At 37.6% G+C, this 20033-nt stretch overlaps 1 protein-coding gene across 1 annotated transcript; it reads right to left on the reverse strand.

Moving 5' to 3' along the window:
- Nucleotides 1-8671: 8671 nt before the first annotated feature.
- On the reverse strand, nt 8672-18155 carry LOC308495028 (heterogeneous nuclear ribonucleoprotein D-like; the record flags this gene model as incomplete). The annotated part of the gene is made up of 2 exons (XM_081043022.1): nt 8672-9715; nt 18129-18155. The coding sequence occupies 2 exons, from the start codon at nt 18153-18155 to the stop codon at nt 8672-8674; spliced, it is 1071 nt and encodes a 356-aa protein (XP_080899148.1).
- Nucleotides 18156-20033: the final 1878 nt, after the last annotated feature.

Raw genomic sequence — 20033 nt, forward strand, 5'->3', positions numbered from 1 at the left:
AAGTAATAAGTAACCTGTGGTAAGAGATATTTTAAGACCGTGAAAATATTCCACTGCTGCCTGATCAAACTGGCCCCTCCAGATTTAGTGTCCATTGATAATTTTTGTCTGTATAAATTTTTACTATGATATCTGTAAATGAGGAGTTTTGTAACTGTGGCAATCCCTGTAATTTTATCAAGGATTATCCCACTCTTCATCTATTTATTTGTTTGTTTATTTATATACTTACTTAGCTATTATTGGTATGAAAATGGATGTTTATTTCTCTAATGGTTTGTAATCCAGCAATGAATTCATTTTGGCCATGTTGTTGGGGTGCCTGTGTAGCTGTCTTTTCTCTCCAGCTAAGCTGTAATCTTCCCAAATGGGAGGACTTTGCTTCTGTTTCCTCCCTATTAAATTTCCTTTTTCTTGTGTGCATGTGCGTGAACACACACACACACACACACACACACACACACACACACAGCCAGTCCAGAGCTCTGTTTACAGAAGTCACTTATTAAGACTGGGTAAATGACCACATGTCTTAAGGGTGCTGACAATGACATTTTTAGCCTCAAGCCATAGACATGGTATAGTTGCCCTCTGTGGATCACTGTAGTCACTGTGAAATAAAATATTGCAAGTTTAATAGGGATGTCTGTGATAACTGTGTAGGATATGGTTAACAGAGAATCAACATTTTTCTTTTAAGTATCCTTCAAAGGCTATCTTCATTAGAAACCCACACTGTAGCGTGTAAAACCTCAAACATGAATCTTTGCTCGTAATGTATATGAAAAGTCACATAGCTAAGTTCGGTTTCAATTTCTCTTCCTACTCTGTGGTGTATAATGCTCCTTCTATTGCAGTACTGTTTTTTAATGTAAAACTTGCTGTGATTCTCATTTCCCACCTGAGTCTCCTGGTTTGTTTCTTTCCTGATACTCTGTAAAGCAATAGAAACAGATAATACTTTTCCTAATAATCTCAAAGTCTATATAGGACATTGACTTTGGAGACACCACGTTGTTGGTGGATTAAAAGTAAGTCTCTTTTTTCAATTAATTTTCAAGAATATGAATTTTTCCTGTATTGTGGAAATTACTTGCACAGGCTTTTGAGACTTCAGAAGTCCTTTAGGGAAATTTGTGTTTGTGGATGTCTATATACGATACAAACACACATCATTCTATGCCCTGCCATATATCTGTTCACATAGGATGCACACAAATATGTTATTTTTCCTCTATCTACTTCATTTGTTATTTCCAAGGTGACTTAGTGGCAAGAGTATTTCAGCTTCAATAAATCCCTTTTTCTGTTATAGCATTTTCCCCTATTCTATCCTAGCACAGTTTGTGGGAAGATATTCTCTAAAAACATTAGCTATTGGTAGTTATTGTCTTAAGAGACTTCTGAGTCCCTGTTCAGGGATTTTAATTCACTCTGTCTCAAGGTTCTAAAACTAGCCTCTCCTGACATTTTTTGTGTGTCTTCTGTATTTCCTTGAAGGAACTTCATCTAATCCAATTTCTCCTGCAACCTTGAGGTTTAGAATAAAGCTTTACACACACACACACACACACACACACACACACACACACGCACATGCTTGTGCACACAAACACACAAATGGAGGTAATGTTCTAAAGGAAATTAATGGCAAAAAAAACAAAAATCCTAGCTTTGGGTGCAGCTTAATGTTAACACAGACTGATAAAGAGTCTTTATAAAGAGGCATAAAGAGTCGCCTCTTTATAAATAGGTGGGGATACCAGTTAGGAGTAACATATTAGCTTGTATAATTGGTGATGCCATTATACCAGACAGTTTTTAACATCCTTATTTTAAGAGATAGCCAAATTATTATTTTAAGATAATTCAAAGAGGCTAACATATCAGAACTAAGAATGTTTCCTATGTTAAACATTGGGAAATGAGGAGTTCAATTTGCTCCCTTCCTCCAACTTTTCACAAATGTACTCCTTTAATTTCTATTTATGTTTTGAGAATATTGGAAAATAATACCTGACAAAGCTTAAAGATGAAGTTTCCAATCACAAAACAAAAGGATTATTTTAGTCTATTTAAGCCTAAATTTGGCATTGTCCCTTTTTATATTTTTAGTTTATTTTTTGGTTTTGTTTTTATTTATTTATTTTTGACTAACACAACACATTTTTCTTTAGTATATTTTTGGTCAGTTGAGTATTAAGGACAAAACATCAAAAGCATGTAACATTTTTTCTTGGAACTTAATTCTTTTTCATGGGAAAAACTGAGTGTCATGGCAGTTCCACGATTTAAAAATGTGTCATCTACATTTCAAAGTCGCGTCTTTTGTTCTTTTTACTCTTGTTTCCACTACTATCTCAACCCCTGTCCTCACTCTTTACGTTTAATCTATATGTTTCTGAACTTTATTCTTATCTTTACTTGAATGCTTTTTTCCTTAGAAGACTATGAAAGTGTTAGTCTGATTTAGTTTGTATATGATCCTACTCTAGGAGAGGCAATGTCATACCAGTGAAAAGCATACAGGCCCCAGAGAATTCAAAAGAGCTGCCTTCACAGCCTGAGTCTGCTACTGATTAGCTGTGTTTTTCTACACAAATAACTTAACTATGGCTTCTTTATTTATGATATAAATGATGATTATCCATTTCTTCAAGTAGTTATGAGAGTTAAACTAAATAACATATGTAAACATCCAGTTCAGGCAGGTCTGGCAAATATGCAGTACTTGGAATATGGTTGCTACTATTGTTTGTATTAATACTGTTTTTTCTGTTTGTTTTTTGTTTTTGTTTTTTAATTTTAGATTGTGAGACCTGGGAGAACTAATTGGCTTGCTCTACTGCTTGATATAAGGAGTTGCAAACACATTTCAATATTGTCCCTGATTGCCTCCGAGGGCTAGGAAAATTACTCAAATCTTTCTTTCTCTCTGTATGGTAGAACTAAATCATCTACCAGGGAGTAGTGATGACTATTAGCTGATTAGTTTTCTCCAAATATGTTGACCTTACAGTAACCTATAAATACTAGGTGGTGGTTGTTATTTGTTTTTCCATTATTAGGGTTTTCATGGAGCAGTTTGGAAATCCTATGTGTTCATGTGACTGTATAAATGGAATTACGAAAGTGAATTTCAGCATAAGAATTTTGGAGATAGCTACCATGTGTTTTTTCCCTTTAAGCAATATCTTTTCATGGTTTTACTTTTTAGGAGCATTTTTAGCACTTCTGTGACAACCCTTCCCCCAAGCAAATCAGGGAATATCAAAGAACAGTGGGGGCTGTTAAAAATATTCTGGAACATCATTCTGATTTCCCTTAGGGAACCATTTTGACATTTTATCAGACTGTGTCTAGTAGTCTACAGAGCTTTTACTTATATTTAAGACTTAAAATCCATAAAAACCGATTGTATTTTTTATTGTATTTGCATTTATATAGATCCTTTAATATATTTTATATCATAGTTCTTTTACAGACCGATGAATTATATAGTTTTATGGCAAGGACCATAGCTAGCAAAATTGACAGCTATTATTTATAAAAGTCCCCCTTTTACACGTCTGTGTGTGAGAAGGAATGTTACAGATTATGTAAAAGTGTAAATGGAGGGGAATTAACACCTATCAGTTATTGCCTTTCAGTGTCAACAGTGATCAGTAAAACATACTGAGTAAATGGATATTAAAGGATTTTTATCAGCTTAGACAACCAAGTACATTCACCTTAAGTACCATAACATCAGAGCTCCCCTCCATGGTATGAGGATGGGCTTTTGGCCAGGACATATTTCTAGAGGCGGCAAACATTTATTCACAACTTGCACTTGGACTCTTGGATATAGAAGGGATGCTTGAAAGCTATGTATCACTAAAAAGGATTCTACCAATCATTAACATAAGTGATAGAATTCTGTCTACAATTCAGGGCTAGTTTCACAGCAGATAATTGGGAAGATTTACCACGCATTTGTAAGAATACACAGATTGTGCAATAAGTAAGTGAGAAATCTAACGGACTGGGGGAAAGAAAAAAAAGACAGTTTATAGAAAATGCAGTTTATCCCATAAATTAGGAGTTTTACTATTTTCTAAATTCAATTCTACCTGAAGGTTTATCTTTTAAAAAAAAATAATTGCATGCCTTACAATACTAATGTATCAGTGTATTAACTAGCAGGAATCCTTCTGATCTATACAGTGGGGTGGGGGGAGGTCTTCTATGTTTCTTTGAAAAGAGATGTTTGATCTTTCCTATAACTTAAATTCAATAAAAATATGCGTCCAGGATTACTATAACAATTTTAACTGATCCTATCTTATATATAGTTGAGGATCTTTGGAGTGTATATGAATTAAAAACTGGTTCATATGTATATATTAACCCTTTACAAATAACCAGAAAACCCTAGTGTTGAATGATTTATATAACTTATCATAGAATTAAGCATCTTAAGGTTCAAAAGTTCCTGCCCTAGACTGTGTACCCCCAGATTCATTTGTTGAAACCTAATCCCCAGTGTGATAAAATTTGGGGATGAGGCCTTTGGGAGGTGATTAGGTGATGAAGGAAAAGCCCTCAGGAGTGGGATTAGTGCTCTTATAAAAGAGACCTCAGATAGATCCGTTCCCCCATAGGCCATGAAAAGATAGCCTGCTCTGAACCAGGAAGCTGGTGCCAGACACCAAATCTGCTGGCACCTTGATCTTGAACTCCCATTTAGTTATCTCCATGGTTCTCTTATCTGGCTTACCATTAGAATCCACCTGAGGAGCTTTACAAAATAGATTCGTGATTCCAAACCAGATCTACTGAATCAAATTTTCCAGGAATAGTGGAGTGTAGAAAACTTTTCCCAATGCCTTCTATGGGATTCTTGACAAGCCAGGTCTGAGAAGCCATGGATTTAGACCAAAGCCAACCAAATTTGGTGGAGTTTTATCTCTAATTATATTCAGAAATGGAAATTCCACTAGGTTCATAGGTAATGTGTATTTGGAATTAATTTCACTGTCACGATATAATTTGAAATGTTTTTTTTTTCCTGCAAAACAAAACTGTAGGCCCCAGTTTGACTCACCTTAGAAACTGCCATCCAGTTTTGCTATTTTTATCAGCTATTCAAAATATTAAAGGGTTATTAAAGGGTTATATTTAATTATCTCCCAGGCACTTTTTGTTTATAATAACCCAGCCTCTTAAAATCTTTTTTTATCAGCCCTACTTTCCAAGTCTTTAATGGCTTTTGCTCTTCTCAGGAATCTAGTTTCTCCAAATATGGAGATGTAGGTACCAATAGCATGAAAACTCTGAGAAATATCTAGTTGAATAATAATTAATCTTGCTATACTATCCATTTCTAATGTCAGGAAATGAAAACTTGGCTGTTTCAATTTTGGTCAACTATTAGGACAGATAATGATCACGACATAAGCATTTCTACAGTCAATCCAGACCTTATGAAAACACAAATGAAAATATGACCCAACCATTATCTTCTCAAGAATAACAAACCTTTTTGAACTTGGACTTTCACTTTTTTTTTTTAAAAATAGCATCTAAACACACACATGTACATAAACATATGCGTAACTGTCTGAGGGTTAATTGGACCACTGTGATCAGAAACAGTTGATTTAACATAACTCTGACAACGTTGGATAACCTAATTTCTAACAACTAAAATAAGATCAAAATAAGATCTTTGAACTAATCATTAGCCCCCTCACAAAGAAAAATAATGAATTTAAGCTAATTAGCTGAACTTATCTAATATGCTGAAATCTGAACTAACCCCTACTTTTTTCTACTGAATTTTTTCAAAACCTAAATCAACAAATGAACCAGCTGGAACTGGAAAAAATAAACTTATATAGTTTCTAAAACTGAAATATCAAGACAGAGCAAAACTGAAATATCAAAACATCTGCCACACTGATTCTGAATTGCCTTTATTCTGAAACTTTATTTAGTTTAATTCCTTAGTTCAAACAGCCAAATGTGGATATAGCTATATTTTTTTCTGGTTCAATAGACAAGTTGATTCTCAGGGGAGCAGGAACATAATCTCTTAATCAAAAATCACCTAGCTTCATCTAGTTAACTCTGGTAAATTAAAGTCAGTTTCTCCTAAATACTTTCAGTTGGATAAATCTGTATGTTTTTTCCTTTGTCCTGAAAACATACAGACGTATACATCATTTCAACTGCAATGACTATTGCATGACACCATTTAGTGTATGAATTTTCTTGCTAGTTTTCCTGGGAATTCTCTTTTACTTTGCGGCAACACAGGATACCTATTTTATATTTTTCTAGTAAGAAAACATTATGTGGAACAATATTTAAATAAACTCAGTTGATTGATCCCGTTATTTGTAAGCTGAGTTTCAGTGTAATATACTTTCAGTCCCAGAGGTTAATAAGCATCAAAATCTGCATTACAAGACTATTCTGGGGTGTGTGTCTGTCTAACACCTGATTTCTGTACAGTCATTTTAATATTTCAAAGCAGTTTCACATCTATTATTACATTTAATCTCCATATTTTAAAAAAAGTATGCTGACATATTATGTATTTAAAATTTACCCACCATCAAAGCAACACAACTTAGATATTTAAATGAAAAACAGAACAAGACAATCAAATGAAGAAACAAAAACTCATAGACACAGAGGGTAAGGGGGGAGGAGGTTCTAGAAGAGGGTAAATGGGGTCAAATATATGGTGATAGAAGAACTGACTCTGGGTGATGAACACACAATGTGAGATATAGATGATGTAATACAGAATTGTACACCTGAAATCTATGTAACTTTACTAACAATTGTCACCCCAATAAACTTTGATTTAAAAAGAAAAAAAAATTATTTGCTACTACAACTGAAAAGAATTACTTCACGTTTTATGTTGCCTTCTCCTGTTTCTTTCTGTTTATAATGGTATATATACTTGTCAGTTTGCCCATGTCATCATTTAATATTTGTTTTTAAGTTCCTACTATATGCAAGAGCCCTTGCTAGATGCTACGGAGAATACGGGAAAAAAAAAAAAAAGAGTGAAATATTTGGCTTTCAGGGTATCTGCATTCTAATAAGGAAAGTAAATACACAATATTCTAAGTAAAACTGATGTTCCTCACATTTTAAATTTAGTCCCACCAGAATCTTGGTTTCATGTCTGTCTTTCCTGCGTGACAATGATTCCCCTTGAAGGTAGGATTGAGTCTCGTTGCTTTTCCAGTCCTAGCATGGAGCTCAGTGTTGGGCATGTCCTAGATGGTTGCTGTTTCATGTCACTCCGTTTTAAATCCTTTAATTTCTCCTTATTGCCGTAAAGATAGAATTCAACCCCTCAGCATGTGAGGTAGGCCCTTTGTGATTTAGGTCTGTACTGTCCTGTGTGTCCTACTGCCACGTATATTGAGCACTTGAAACGTAACTAGTCTGAACTGAGATGGTCTTAACAGTAACATGCACATTAGATTTGATCTAGTGTAAAAGCAATGATGTAAAAGGTCTAATTAATAATTATCTGGATGACATGTTGAAATGACATTTTGGTTATATTAAGTTTATTAAAATGAATTTCATGTTTTTTTAACAAATGTGGTTACTAGGAAATTTTAAATTTTATATATATAGCTCACATTTATGACTCCGATTTTTGTTGACAGAGATGCTGAAGCCCGCTGCCCACGTCCTTCCTCTTATTTTCCACATGCACCTTGTTTTTACCCTTAAAAAGTCTCTTTGCTGTCTTCCAAAAGTGCATGCTAAATTCCTGCCACAGTACCTTTGTAGGTCTGTCTGGCATACATGCTCTTCTTAGCAGTCCATTGGCAAAGGCACTGCACCACCTCAGACCACTCCCTCCCAAGACCTGTTTTAGACATCCTGTGTCTATAGTACGACATCATCCTTCACAAAGGTTTACCTAGGGCTCACCACATTCTATTGTATTTCTTGGTTTACTTCTGCCTTTTTTTTGTTGTTGTTGTTAAAAAGGGTGTAGCTCACAGTGGCCCATGCAGGAATCGAACCAGCAACCTTGGTGTTATTAGCACCATGCTCTAACCAACTGAGCTAACTGGCCACCCCTATTTCTGCCTTTTTTAAGACGGATACTGATTGTTTTTGAATCTCCTGCATTGAACAGTTTCTGGCTTAGAATAATTATTAATGTTTTTTGAAGAAATGTAAGAAGAACCTGGCTGAATAGCAAATCTAAAGAGAAACGTTAAGGTCTTTTTTCTCTGAATTTGGATGATAGCTTTAACCCAAGCACACCACCATTGACCCCCACCTCCCAAAAGAGTCCATAATGGACCCAAAATTCTTCTACTCTGCTCACCCAATAAAATAAACAAAAGCATCAACCTGAAATAAAAGCCACTAGAGTCTCATATAGAACAGTAAACATTTAATTTTGAGAGAAGTTTAACTTTCAGAAAACCAGTCTAAAATCCTTGTGTTATCTTGTCGCTCTGATGTTAGAAAGTCATTTGAAAATAACTGATATAACTGGAAACTATGCAGCTGGAAACTGCTGAGGAAGAAACAGTGACAACGTCTTTCAAAACAGTCATTCAGTCATTTCTTATCAGTAAAGCAACTTTTCATTGTAGGACATAGTGGTTCTGCAGTGATGGCTTCATTCTTCTCTTCAGAAAAGTTGGTAAACACCATGGCAACCAGTATCAAAGGGAGCCGCCTCGTTCATCTGCACATTGTAATTAGTATATGCAGTTCCAATCGCATCGGTGCCATAGTTATATCCAAGAAAATACTGTCCGCTGTAGTTATGAAAAACCTGCTGGTCGCTGTAGACATTGTAGAAATCGCCATACTCTTCATCAGGAAAAACAAAGCCTTGATTGTAGGCTGCAAACGGAACAGGAACGAGCACCGTAGAAAAACTCTCGCCGCCTCCAACCGCCCCACAAACATTTTGGTCGGCTGTGAAAGCATTTGGGTTTGCGGGGAACGCTCTGTCTCCCCAGGGATTGCCTACCCTGGGAAGGGGAGCCTCTCTTTCTCCCATCTGTTGTGGCTTCAGATTTGGATTCCGTAGTGCAAATTTAACTTCACACCGCCCGGAGCCAATGAAATGGTACTTCGCTTCTAACACCTTTCTCACTGCGGCTTCCTCAGTGTATGAGATAAAACAGAAAGCTCGTCTTTCATTTGTTCTTGGGCACACTGGAAGCTCAATATTCTCAATCTCTCCAAATGTCCCAAAGTACTCTCTGATTTTTTCTTCAGGCATCCGAGGGTTCAGCCCACCCACAAAAATCTTTCTGGTACAGAATTTCGATTCTATAACTTTAGCTCTTTTAAGCACGATTTTCCTGCCACATACAATGTGCTCTTGTATTTGGAGCACCTTTTCAACGGTGGCATTATCTTTGAAAAGCACAAACCCAAAGCCCCTGGGTAGTCCAGTGCTTGGGTGGGTTTTAATAATAAAATCTACGATCTCGCCAAACTGAGACAAGTATTCGAGAAGAGCTTGCTTACTGATACCAGAAGAGAGTCCACCGATGAACATTTTACTGTCAACCGGCTGATTCTTGCTGACCTCGATTTTGAAGCCCTCAGGGAGATCTTTCATTTCATTGAGTTTGCTCATCTCGAAGCAGAGGCCGTCCATTTCTCTGCGGCTAGCGGCAAGATGGCGTCCACCTCGAGAAGGGCGCCTGAAGCTCAACTGTGAGAGAGGGGTTTATGGGAATTGACGGCGAGGAGACGGAATAGCGTCACAAACGTGGTGATGTACGTAACGCAATTACGTGACAACGTAATGACGTAACAACGTGATGACGTAGGACCACGGGAGCGAGTGCTTTGAAATCTGAAATGGGCAGTCAGGAGAGTTTCTGGTTTTACGAAAGCTATAGTTACCCCTCAGAAGTTGGTTTGCTTCTGGGCGTGTGTGGGATTTTTTTGTTTTTGTTTTTGTTGTTATTGTTTTTTGTTTCTTTTTTTAATCCTTAAGTCATTAGCCCCCCCTTGAAAAGGAAAGTTTGCTGTGAGTTCCAGCAACTCCTAGTCTTGTTTTCTTCAGGTTGTAGCTCTTTCAAGTTTTGTTAAACTTGTTTGTTCATTCAAGATGGCCTGTCCAAATAGCCATTGCATCATATAGGTAACTTTTGGCGTGTTTCAGGGCAGGGATGGGAAATGAGGTGAGGGAGGTAGATTACAGGGAAAGCACGTTCATATGCCGAAGGGGGTCTAAAGTAACATTTAAAAAAAAAAAAAAAGGCTCTCTTGAGCTAGAAAGTACCTTCCAGGGAAAGCACGTTCGTATGCTGAAGGGGTGAAAGTAACATTTTTAAAAATAACAGCTATGTCGGTCGACTAGGATGTGGATTACAAAGAAACCATGTTTCTATGCAGAAGGGGTCTAAACTAATATTTTTTAAATAATAGCTATGTTGAGATATAATTTACATACCATACAATTTATTCTTTTAAAGTTTTTCCTGTATTTACAGAATTGTGTGATTGCCACAATCTAATTACCATCATCTAATTTTAGAAATGGTTTGTCCCCCAAAACATTCTGTATCCCATTAATCAGTCACTCTTCATTTCCCTCTCAACTCTCCCAGATCATACAATCTGTGGCTTTTTGTGTCTGACTTATTTCACTTAGTGCAGTGTTTTCAAGATTCATCCTTGCCGTGGCATGTTTCAGTATTTCATTCTTTTTTACAGCTGAATAATATTCCATTGAGTGGATATAGCACATTTTGCTTATCCATTTCTCTAAAACAATATTTGAAAGCATTGATGTTGTTATATTATTACACATCTGTGTCATAGTTAAAATAAATATAAGGAATTTTTCTGGCAGTCATTTGCATTTCTGATTTCTGGCACCATCAGTCAGTGCAGATAGGATTCATTAAAATTGTCCAGATTATTGAGATGGTGTTAAATATTAGCTTAACCTCTCCTTGAATCTGAAGACCAAAGGGTCAAATTTTCAAGACTCAATTTGGCTACTTCCATCCTGGGTCATTATTTATACAATATAATCTAGTAATTTGTGTTTGTCTGCTTTCTTCAAATACAGTTGACCCTTGAACTACTTGAGTTTGAACTGGGTGGGTTTACTTATCTGTGGATATTTTTCAAACCTGTGCATTTCAAACCCACATTGTTCAGCGGTCAACTGGCAGTCGGGAATCTGCATATGAGAAGGGAGGAGTTCAGTTATGCACCGATTTTCAGCTCTGTGGGCAGCAGACACCCCTTAAACCCCCACCCCCCATGTTCAAGGATCAACTGTATTAGCTTTTGGGGGAAAGGGCTTTTTAATTCCTCCACAGCACCTCCCCATGGGCTCTGTACATAGTAGCACTCAATGAATTTCAGCAATTACTCATGTCTTAAAAAAAAAAAAATCCTGTTAATAATAATGCCTGCTTATGCTGTCTGCAAACATATGTACACACCATCTTTTGGAGATAAGTAAAAGGGAACTGTATTTTTTTTTAAAAAAAAAACCTCAATGAAATTAAACCATAGGGAAAATGAATCATTTCACAACAAAGGTAAAACTAAAACCTTTAGGGAAAAAGTCCCTGGCTCACACTTTAATTATAAATTGTTTGAAGTTTCAGCTGCTCCCACATTTTAGATGCTGTTCCACATCCTCATGCCTTTGTTCATTCTGGACATTCTTCCCCAAATGTCTTTGTTTTCTCCTCAACCAAACACCCTGTTCCCATTCCATCTGCCTAACTCTTCTGGACGCTTCTAAGAGAATCTCCTCTGCGAACCTTTCACACCCTTTTATACATCTTTGTCACGGAGCTTATAAATGTGTCAGTCGTGGATCGAGTTAGGCATGGCGGCATAACTTAAAGGTCTCAATACATGGTATAATACATATAATCCTCGACACATTAAAAAAAAGGAACTCAATCAATATTTGTTGAAATAAACTAAGCAGTGGACTTTTGAGGGCCACAACTTAAAAAATCCTACATCTAACTGGCCTCTGGGTGGATAAACCAGTTGCAGATTACTTCCTGATTGCTTATCTGCCACAATTTTGGAAATCTGACCTATCTTTCCTATGGAAGAAGCTGCATGTTTGAAATTTCCTTATTTTTGGGTCATTTGTAAACCAACTGTGATAACCACAGAGTAGCCAGAGCTCCTTTCAGCTCCTGCTTTCACTAGAATGAAAATCTAAGGGAAATTATATACCCTCTGTGTTTCTAAACGAATGAGGCACCTTAATGGCTATTTACCTGTGGCTATTTTTAGGCCATCGCTGACATCATACTTTTGACCCCTGTGTGCGCTGCTTAGCTTTATTCAATTACTTGACTACAAGTTGCACCTAGCACCCCAGTCCTCAGCCTTGCAAATGCATGCTCCTGATTGCAAGGGGCTACTGGGTCTAACAGTATCAATGAATCAGTGAAAAGACTATCCTCACTTCTGGTTACACTGTTCAAAGCATTTCACCTACTGATCTTGGGTAAATAGTGTCATCTTGATACATGAAAGACAACACATTATTACTGTAAATACTTTTGAGGCAGTAAAAAGGAACATTTTTTAAAAGATTGTATCTACTCCTAGTTCCCTAATGAAAAGAATGACTTTCACTGACATACTCTCCTCCCACACACATGCTGTATGATCTTCAGTTGTCTAAAATGTTTCAGAATAATTCCTTTCCTCTGTAATGTCTGAAGAAATTAAAACCTGTGCTATTTAACTTTAGTTTTCCATGGCAATGATGTCATGCAACTTAATACATTTTAGGTACTGAAATACTGCCATCAGATTCCTAATGTTAACTTTCCTTATGGAGCAGTGCAGTAACAATACTTCTGACTAGTAATTTATTCTTATTCCATGTTGACTCAAAATACATATATTAAAGAATTGGAGCAACTGGATATTTCTTTGTTGAGAAATGAATAAATAAATGAATGAATGAATGTTAGGTAACCTGTTACCAAAGGTATTTTACAAATGTGGAATGCCTATAGAAATAAATACTGTAAATCAAGGAATAAATGGCACAGAAGCTAGAGATATAAAATAAGGATTTGCTGCTTGTGGGTAGAGGGACCAAGTGCTGTAATACACGTCATCATAATTGTTGTATTGTAGGGAACATGGGATGCCAATTTGGGTTTGTTTTACTGTGATCGCGACCATGCCTGCAATATTTATAGCTCTTAATTTGATCATCTCTTAGATATTGGTATCTCATTTATAATTGTTGGAAAATGGGGGATAAGATGAAGGATGACATATGCCTTTAGAATTCATCTGCCTCTCTTCTCATGGGACTCAACCTTGGCTGAAGGATGCTGAAGGAGCCATAAATCAGGAAGGTAGCCTGGATGTATCCTGATTTGATATGCTGGCATAGACCTGTCTCTGTGGTAATATGTTCTTTAATGCTCTGTTGAACCTGTTCTCTTTAGTGAAATGAAAATGCATGTGTTTGACATACTTGATCTAGTTGGTTGTTTGATAAAATGAAATTTCCTTTATTCTTTTTCCTCTTCATTTTCCACAGAAACTGCCAGTGCCCATTACTTAAATTAAGTTGCGAGTGCTTACAGATAGTTTGAAAAATGATCATTTAGGAAATACTGTTCTCTACTAACTGTGAGTATATCCAAATACTGATCTAGCTGAATGTAGTATATTGGAAATAGATTAAAAATTAATTTGACATCAAAAATTTTTAACGGCTGAATCCAGCTGCTGGACTTCTGCCTAGATGAGACTAATTTAAGAAGCCTTTTTTTTTTTTTTTTTTTGCCATCTGCAAAGAAGGCAAATGTGCCTGGTTGTAGAAGACCACACACACTTGGCAGTTTCAAGAACTGCTTGACAAGACAGGCGTTAGCTATGAAAACATGCATTTCTCTTGGGAATACTGCTTAAAATAGGCAATTCAATTATGCTAATCTCAGACTCACTTTAAAGGTTTAAATGAAAGAAGAAGGGTTAGTACAAAGGAAGACTCATTCTCTTCCTTCACCATGCACTGAACAATATGCAGTGTGTGGTAAAGGAAAAGCTATTGTGATTAATCTCGGCCGGCCTCTCAGTCCTTCTTAAGAGTGTTGCCATTGTTTACTCCAAAGGCTCCCAGCTGGTTTGGGTAGGATATACTACAGAAAGAATGGGAACCCATTTCCCAAGCACCTATGCATAATCTGGAGAATACTGCAACAACCGTGTGACCTTGTGTTTCTTTTTTTCCCTTGAAGGGAACCAAAATTTTTGCCACCCTGAAGCTGTCTTTTGAGATCTTGACTTTAAGCTGTTTATTAAGAAACAAGGCTCAGAAAGAAAGTTTGACCCTCCACCCTTGAAATTCAGGCAGAATCCTCCTTCAGGAAGGGAGCCAGGGCTTAATCGCCTTAAGAATTTTCACTCTAGCATTAGTCAGGAAGACACCAAGCCTGTTGGCTAGGTACCCCGTGTCCCATTGTTTCTGAGTTGCCCAGCAAGAATTTTCATGCCATGTGTGTTCCATTCTACCTCAACTATCTCTAAATCGCCCATTCTCATTTCTGAAGTCTAATTCTCTGTCCCTCTCTTTTGCCTTTGGCCAAAAATGTCTTATATACCCATTGTTGCCTCAGTGTCTTTGAAATTTTCATGCTTATGTGACATCCCCATGCGCATATACTAAAATTTTTACTTTCTTCTGTTAATCTGCTGTATGTTATTTGAATTAATTTGACCAGGAGAACTAATTTTGACCAGAAGAACTAAAGGGGTAGGGCAGCCGTTTCCCTGGCGATGACACCCTCTTCATCTCCTGATTAGTTAGTGTCATGGCAAAGAATTAGGGCTGTCATATGGATGAACAGTAAAAAGACAAATTCCAAAACTGGCTTTTTATTGTTGTTGTTGTTTGCATGTAGGTCAAAGTTCTTTACACCTGTTGAGTTGAATGAAAATTCATAAAGTTTGCAGCTCACTTTGATGTTTTTCCATCATTTAATTATTTACTTTTGTGACTAACTTTTGGTAAAGGGAAAAGAACTCTACCTGCCACCTCATTATTTTCTTTATAATAATGTTTTGGTGCATAGGCTTTGGTTGATGCATAGGCTTTGGTTGGATTTTTTAGAAGATTTTTTATTAAAAATATAGCTAACACACAACATTATAGCTAAAAATATAGCTAACACACATTATGTCACTTTCAGGTGTACACCATAGTTATTCAACATTTATATACCTAAAGAAGTGATCACCGTAAGTTCAGCAACCATCTGACACTGTACCATGTTTTCGCAATATTATTGACTAAATTCCCCATGCTGTACATTATGTCCCCATGACTTATTTGTTTTATACCTGGAAATAATGGACCTCTTATTCCCCTTCATCTTTTTCTCCCCTTTTAAATTTTTCGTTTACAGTTAACATTCAATATTACTTTATATTAATTTCAGGTGTACAGCATACTGCTTAGACAGTTGTATAATTTAAGAAATGATCCCCCTCACTAGTACCCACCTGGCACTATACATAGTTCTTACCTTATCACTGACTATATTCCCTGTGCTTTACTTTACATCCCCATGACTATTTTGTAACTACCAATTTGTATTTCTTAATCCCTTCAACTTTTTCACCCTGTCCCCCAACCCCCCTTCTCACCTATCACCCTGATAAGTCTAGTACCCATCTGACACCACACATAGTACAATATTATTGACTATATTCCTTACGCTGTACCCTACATCCTCATGACTACTGTGTAACAACCAATTTGTACTTCTTAATCCCTTCCCCTTTCTCACCCAACCCCCCCAATCACTCTCCCATCCGGCAACCTTCAAAATGTTCTCTGTATCTATGAGTGTGTTTCAGTTTTGTTTGTTTGTTTATTTTGTTCTTTAGATTCCACATGTAAGTGAAATCACATTACATCTGTCTTACATACTCCACTGAGCACAACACGCTCCAGGTCTATCCATGAAGCCTCCGATGGCAAGATCCCATTCCTGTCCATGGCCAAGGAATATTCTATTGTATGTATGTGCCAACTTCTCTTTATCCATTCATCTATCGATGGACACCCAGGCTGCCTCCACGTCTTGGCCGTTGTAAACAGTGCTGCACATATGGATGCACATGTGCCCTCGTGGCGTTTTGGGTTTCTTCAGATAAATACCCAGAAGTGGGATTACTGTGTCCTTCCTTGTCTCTTGTCACAACATTTGTTTTCAAATCTGTTTTGTCTGGTATAAGTATTGCTAGTCTACCTTTTTTATTTTCCGTTTCCATTCTCATAAAATAACTTTTTCCATCCCTTTACTTTCAATATGTGTATGTCTTTTCAATCTGAAGTGATTCTCTTGGAAGCATATGTAAAGATTTTGTTTTCTTATCCATTCAGCCCTCCTGTGTCTTTTGAGTGGAGCATTTAATCCATTTATATTGAAAATAATTGTTGATAGATATGTAGCTGTTGCCATTTTATTATTCATACTTTCGATTGTTTTTTCATCTTAAAGAAGTCCCTCTAACATTCCTTGTAATACAGGTTTGTTGATGATGAACTCCTTTAGCTTTTTCTTGTCTGGGAAGCTCTTACCTGTCCTTCGATTTTAAAAGATAGCCTTACTGGGTAGAGTACTCTTGCTTATAGATTCTCATTTCTCATCACTTCGAATATTTCCTGCCAGTCCCTTCTGGCCTGCAATGTTACTGTTGAGAAATCAGCTGACAATCGTATGGGAGCTCCCTTATAAGTTACTAGTTGCTTTTCTCTTGCTGCTTTTAGGATTCTATCTTTGTCTTTAACTTTGGCCATTTTAATTATAATGTGTCTTGGTGTGGGCCTGTTTGGGCTCATCTTATTGGGACTCTCTGCATTTCCCAGCTTATATGTCTATTTCATTCTTTCAGTCATTATTTCTTCAACTATTTTCTCAATCCCTTGCTTTCTGTCTTCTCCTCTGGTGTCCCTATGATCCTTGATACACTTGATGTCGTCCCAGAAGTCTCTTAAACTGTCCTAATTTTTTAAATTCTTATTTCCTTTCGCCCTCCTTGTTGGGTGTTTTCTACTATTTTGTCTTCCAAATCGCTGATTCAGTCCTCTGCTTCATCTAGTCTGCTGGTGATTCCTTCTAGTGCATTCTTCATTTCAGTTATTGCATTCTTCACTTCTGACTGGTGCCTTTTTATGGGTTCTATGTCTTTTTTAATGCTTGCTATCTCTTTGTTGAAGTTTTCTCTAGGTTCCTTGAGTGTGCTTATAACCAGTGTTTTGGACTCTGTCTCTGGTAGGTTGCTTGCCTCCATTTCATTTAGTTCTTTTTCTGGAGTTTCCTCCTGTTTTTTCATTTGGGATATATTTCTTTGTTTCCTCATTTGGGGCTGCTTCTCTGTGTTTGTTTCTATGTATTAGGTAGATCTGCTATGTCTCCCAGCCTTGCCAGGTGGCCTTATGTAGTAGATGCCCTGTTGGGTCAAGTGACACAGTCTCCCTGATCACCTGCGCTGAGTGCTCCAGGAGCCCCTTGTGTGGGTTTGTGTTTGTTATTCATTTTATATTTGAACTTGATTGCTTTAGCACATCACTGGGTGGAATTGACCCTCAGGCTGACTGGCTCTGGGTTTTGCCCTCTTCGAACAGCTTATGGGCTACTGTATGAGGGGCTTACCACACAGAGCGGGATTCCCCCAAGCAGGCTCTGGTGCCTGTTGAGGCCACTATTTGGGTATGCCATTCATGGGGCTGATTGGATGGTAGTTTGCTGTGGTGACGCCAAACTCCAAGTGTGTTGGCTCTGGGGCCTCTTGGGAGGGGCTCTGGTACAGGCCCGCGTCAGCCACTGCTTGTGACCAGTCAGGGACTACCTGATAGGAGTTATAAAGTGATCCACAGTTTGTCGCTGCTTTTGCTGGACCTTGAGGTGCGTGGGAGAGGCCACATTGTGAACTGATGATGGCTGCCACCAGTACCAGGCCTGGGGTAGCTCTGCAAAAAGCCAAGACACACCAAGGCCTGCTGTTGGTTGCTGGCTCCTGTAAGGTTTAGCTGCTGGAGTTGGATGAGGTAGGGTCTCAGTGAGTCACCAGGTGGAACAAGCAGAGCTCACGTGACCATCATTTTCAGATTTCGCCATGGTCATGGGGAGTGCACTCACCACAGGAAAGATTGTGCCCGCCTGCCAGCTGCATAGGAGAAGGACCCCACACAGGGAAATGTCGACTATCTTCCAGCCAACACCCAAAGCCACACACCTCAGTCTGCTTCCCGTTTGTCTCCAAGGTCCCCTGAGTCACTGTCCCTCTACCGGAGCCCATGGTGAGTGCCCACAAGTGAGTTAATGTGGACCCTTTAAGAGGACATCTGGGTTTCCTGTAGCCTTCTGTCCCACCCAGATGGTCAGAATCCCCACTGTTTTACACAGCCAGATGTTGTGGAGGCTCCTCCCGACACCAGTACTCTGGGTTGCGGGGCATAGTGTGGGGCTGGTGTCACTTGCTTCGTTGTGGGGAACCTCTGTGGCTGAGATGCCCCTCCCAGTTTTCATCTGCGACACGGAGGTTTGGGGCCAGCCCGTTTCTTGTCTCTACCCCTCCTACCAGTCACAACGAAGCTTTTTCTTTATATCCTTAGCTATAAAACTTCTGTTAAGCTAGATTTCAGATTGTTTTCCAGATTGATCTTTCTATAATTTAGTGATTTTGAACTGTTCACAGGATGAGGCAAGCACACCGTTTATCTACTCTGCCATCTTGGATCTGGAGTTTTTCTTGAATTAGTGGACTCTGTATTGCCTATACATGAATTTGTAAGAGTCATCAAAGTAACCATGCTTGCATATGAATCACACAAATGTAGAGTTCAGATATTGTTGTGCAAACAGAGATATGAATAAATATTAAGATCAACTTAAACACTACAGAGAAGTCTGTGAATAAAATGCTTGTTTAAGACTTATAAAGAATGTCTGATTACTTTATTAGTAGCCTATTTAATGTGAACTTTTTTCTAGTTATTTTTGCTGGGTCAAGGAAACAAACATATTTAAGTATTCAGACTCTAGATCTGTAGCCTAAGAAATAAAGTACTGAGTATAGGTTTTATTTCTGTGGTACTTTTCTTTTGCTCACAGTTTTTCACATTATCTCCTCTAGATAAAAATATGCTGACCAATAATTTCCAGTTGTGATTATTTTATGAGAATAATTCCTGACTTTAAAAGGATTATGCTTAAAAATCAAAACATAGAATCCTTGTATCCCATATCAAATCCCACTGTAATTACAGCCCATAGAGAAAAATAAAGCTAATCACAGAAAGAACAGTTGCAGAGTTAGACAATTACAGAGTTTTGCTCAAAGTGCAGAAAAGATTCAAGTATACAGTCAGTTCCAACTGAGGTGGTATTGAGAATATTCTGACAGAGATGGACAAAGGAAGGCTAATGACACTTCAGTGAAACACCTGGCTCAGATACTAAGACAAAAGATGCTTTAGGTAACATCTAGAACTGGCGGAAACAGAGAATAAGAAAACAAATACAAATGTAAAAGGATATGTTCTGGAGCAAAACAGAAAGACAAAGATGAACATTGTGTCTGTTGATGAGAAACATATATGGTGAATCAGTATTCAGTTATAAATCAATTTGAGGCTTTTCCCTGTTTCCATCGGCAATGATTTACTTCTGACTGGAAGTACTATCTTCATTAAGTGATACTGGGTCAACAGTCCAAATACCAAGGGTTTATGCCCATCCAGTTTTTTTTTGCTTTTTCTGTTGACTTGTTCATGCAACTGTCAGGCTTTAGAATTCTGAACAGTACAGTTCCCAATATTTCTACGAATGTGGGGAGCAATAATCCTTACCTGGCATTTTTTTTTTCTGTCTACCAATATCCAGTTCATTTTTTCCACTATTGTAGACTCTTGGCCTGCAGTCAGCTATGCAGATTTGTTTTGTTTTGATCTTTTAATATCCGGTAATCAAGGCTTCATTTTTTTCCCTCTGACA

This window comes from Rhinolophus hipposideros, assembly GCF_964194185.1.
Source record: "Rhinolophus hipposideros genome assembly, chromosome: X".
In the NCBI taxonomy this organism is placed as follows: Eukaryota; Metazoa; Chordata; class Mammalia; order Chiroptera; family Rhinolophidae; genus Rhinolophus; species Rhinolophus hipposideros.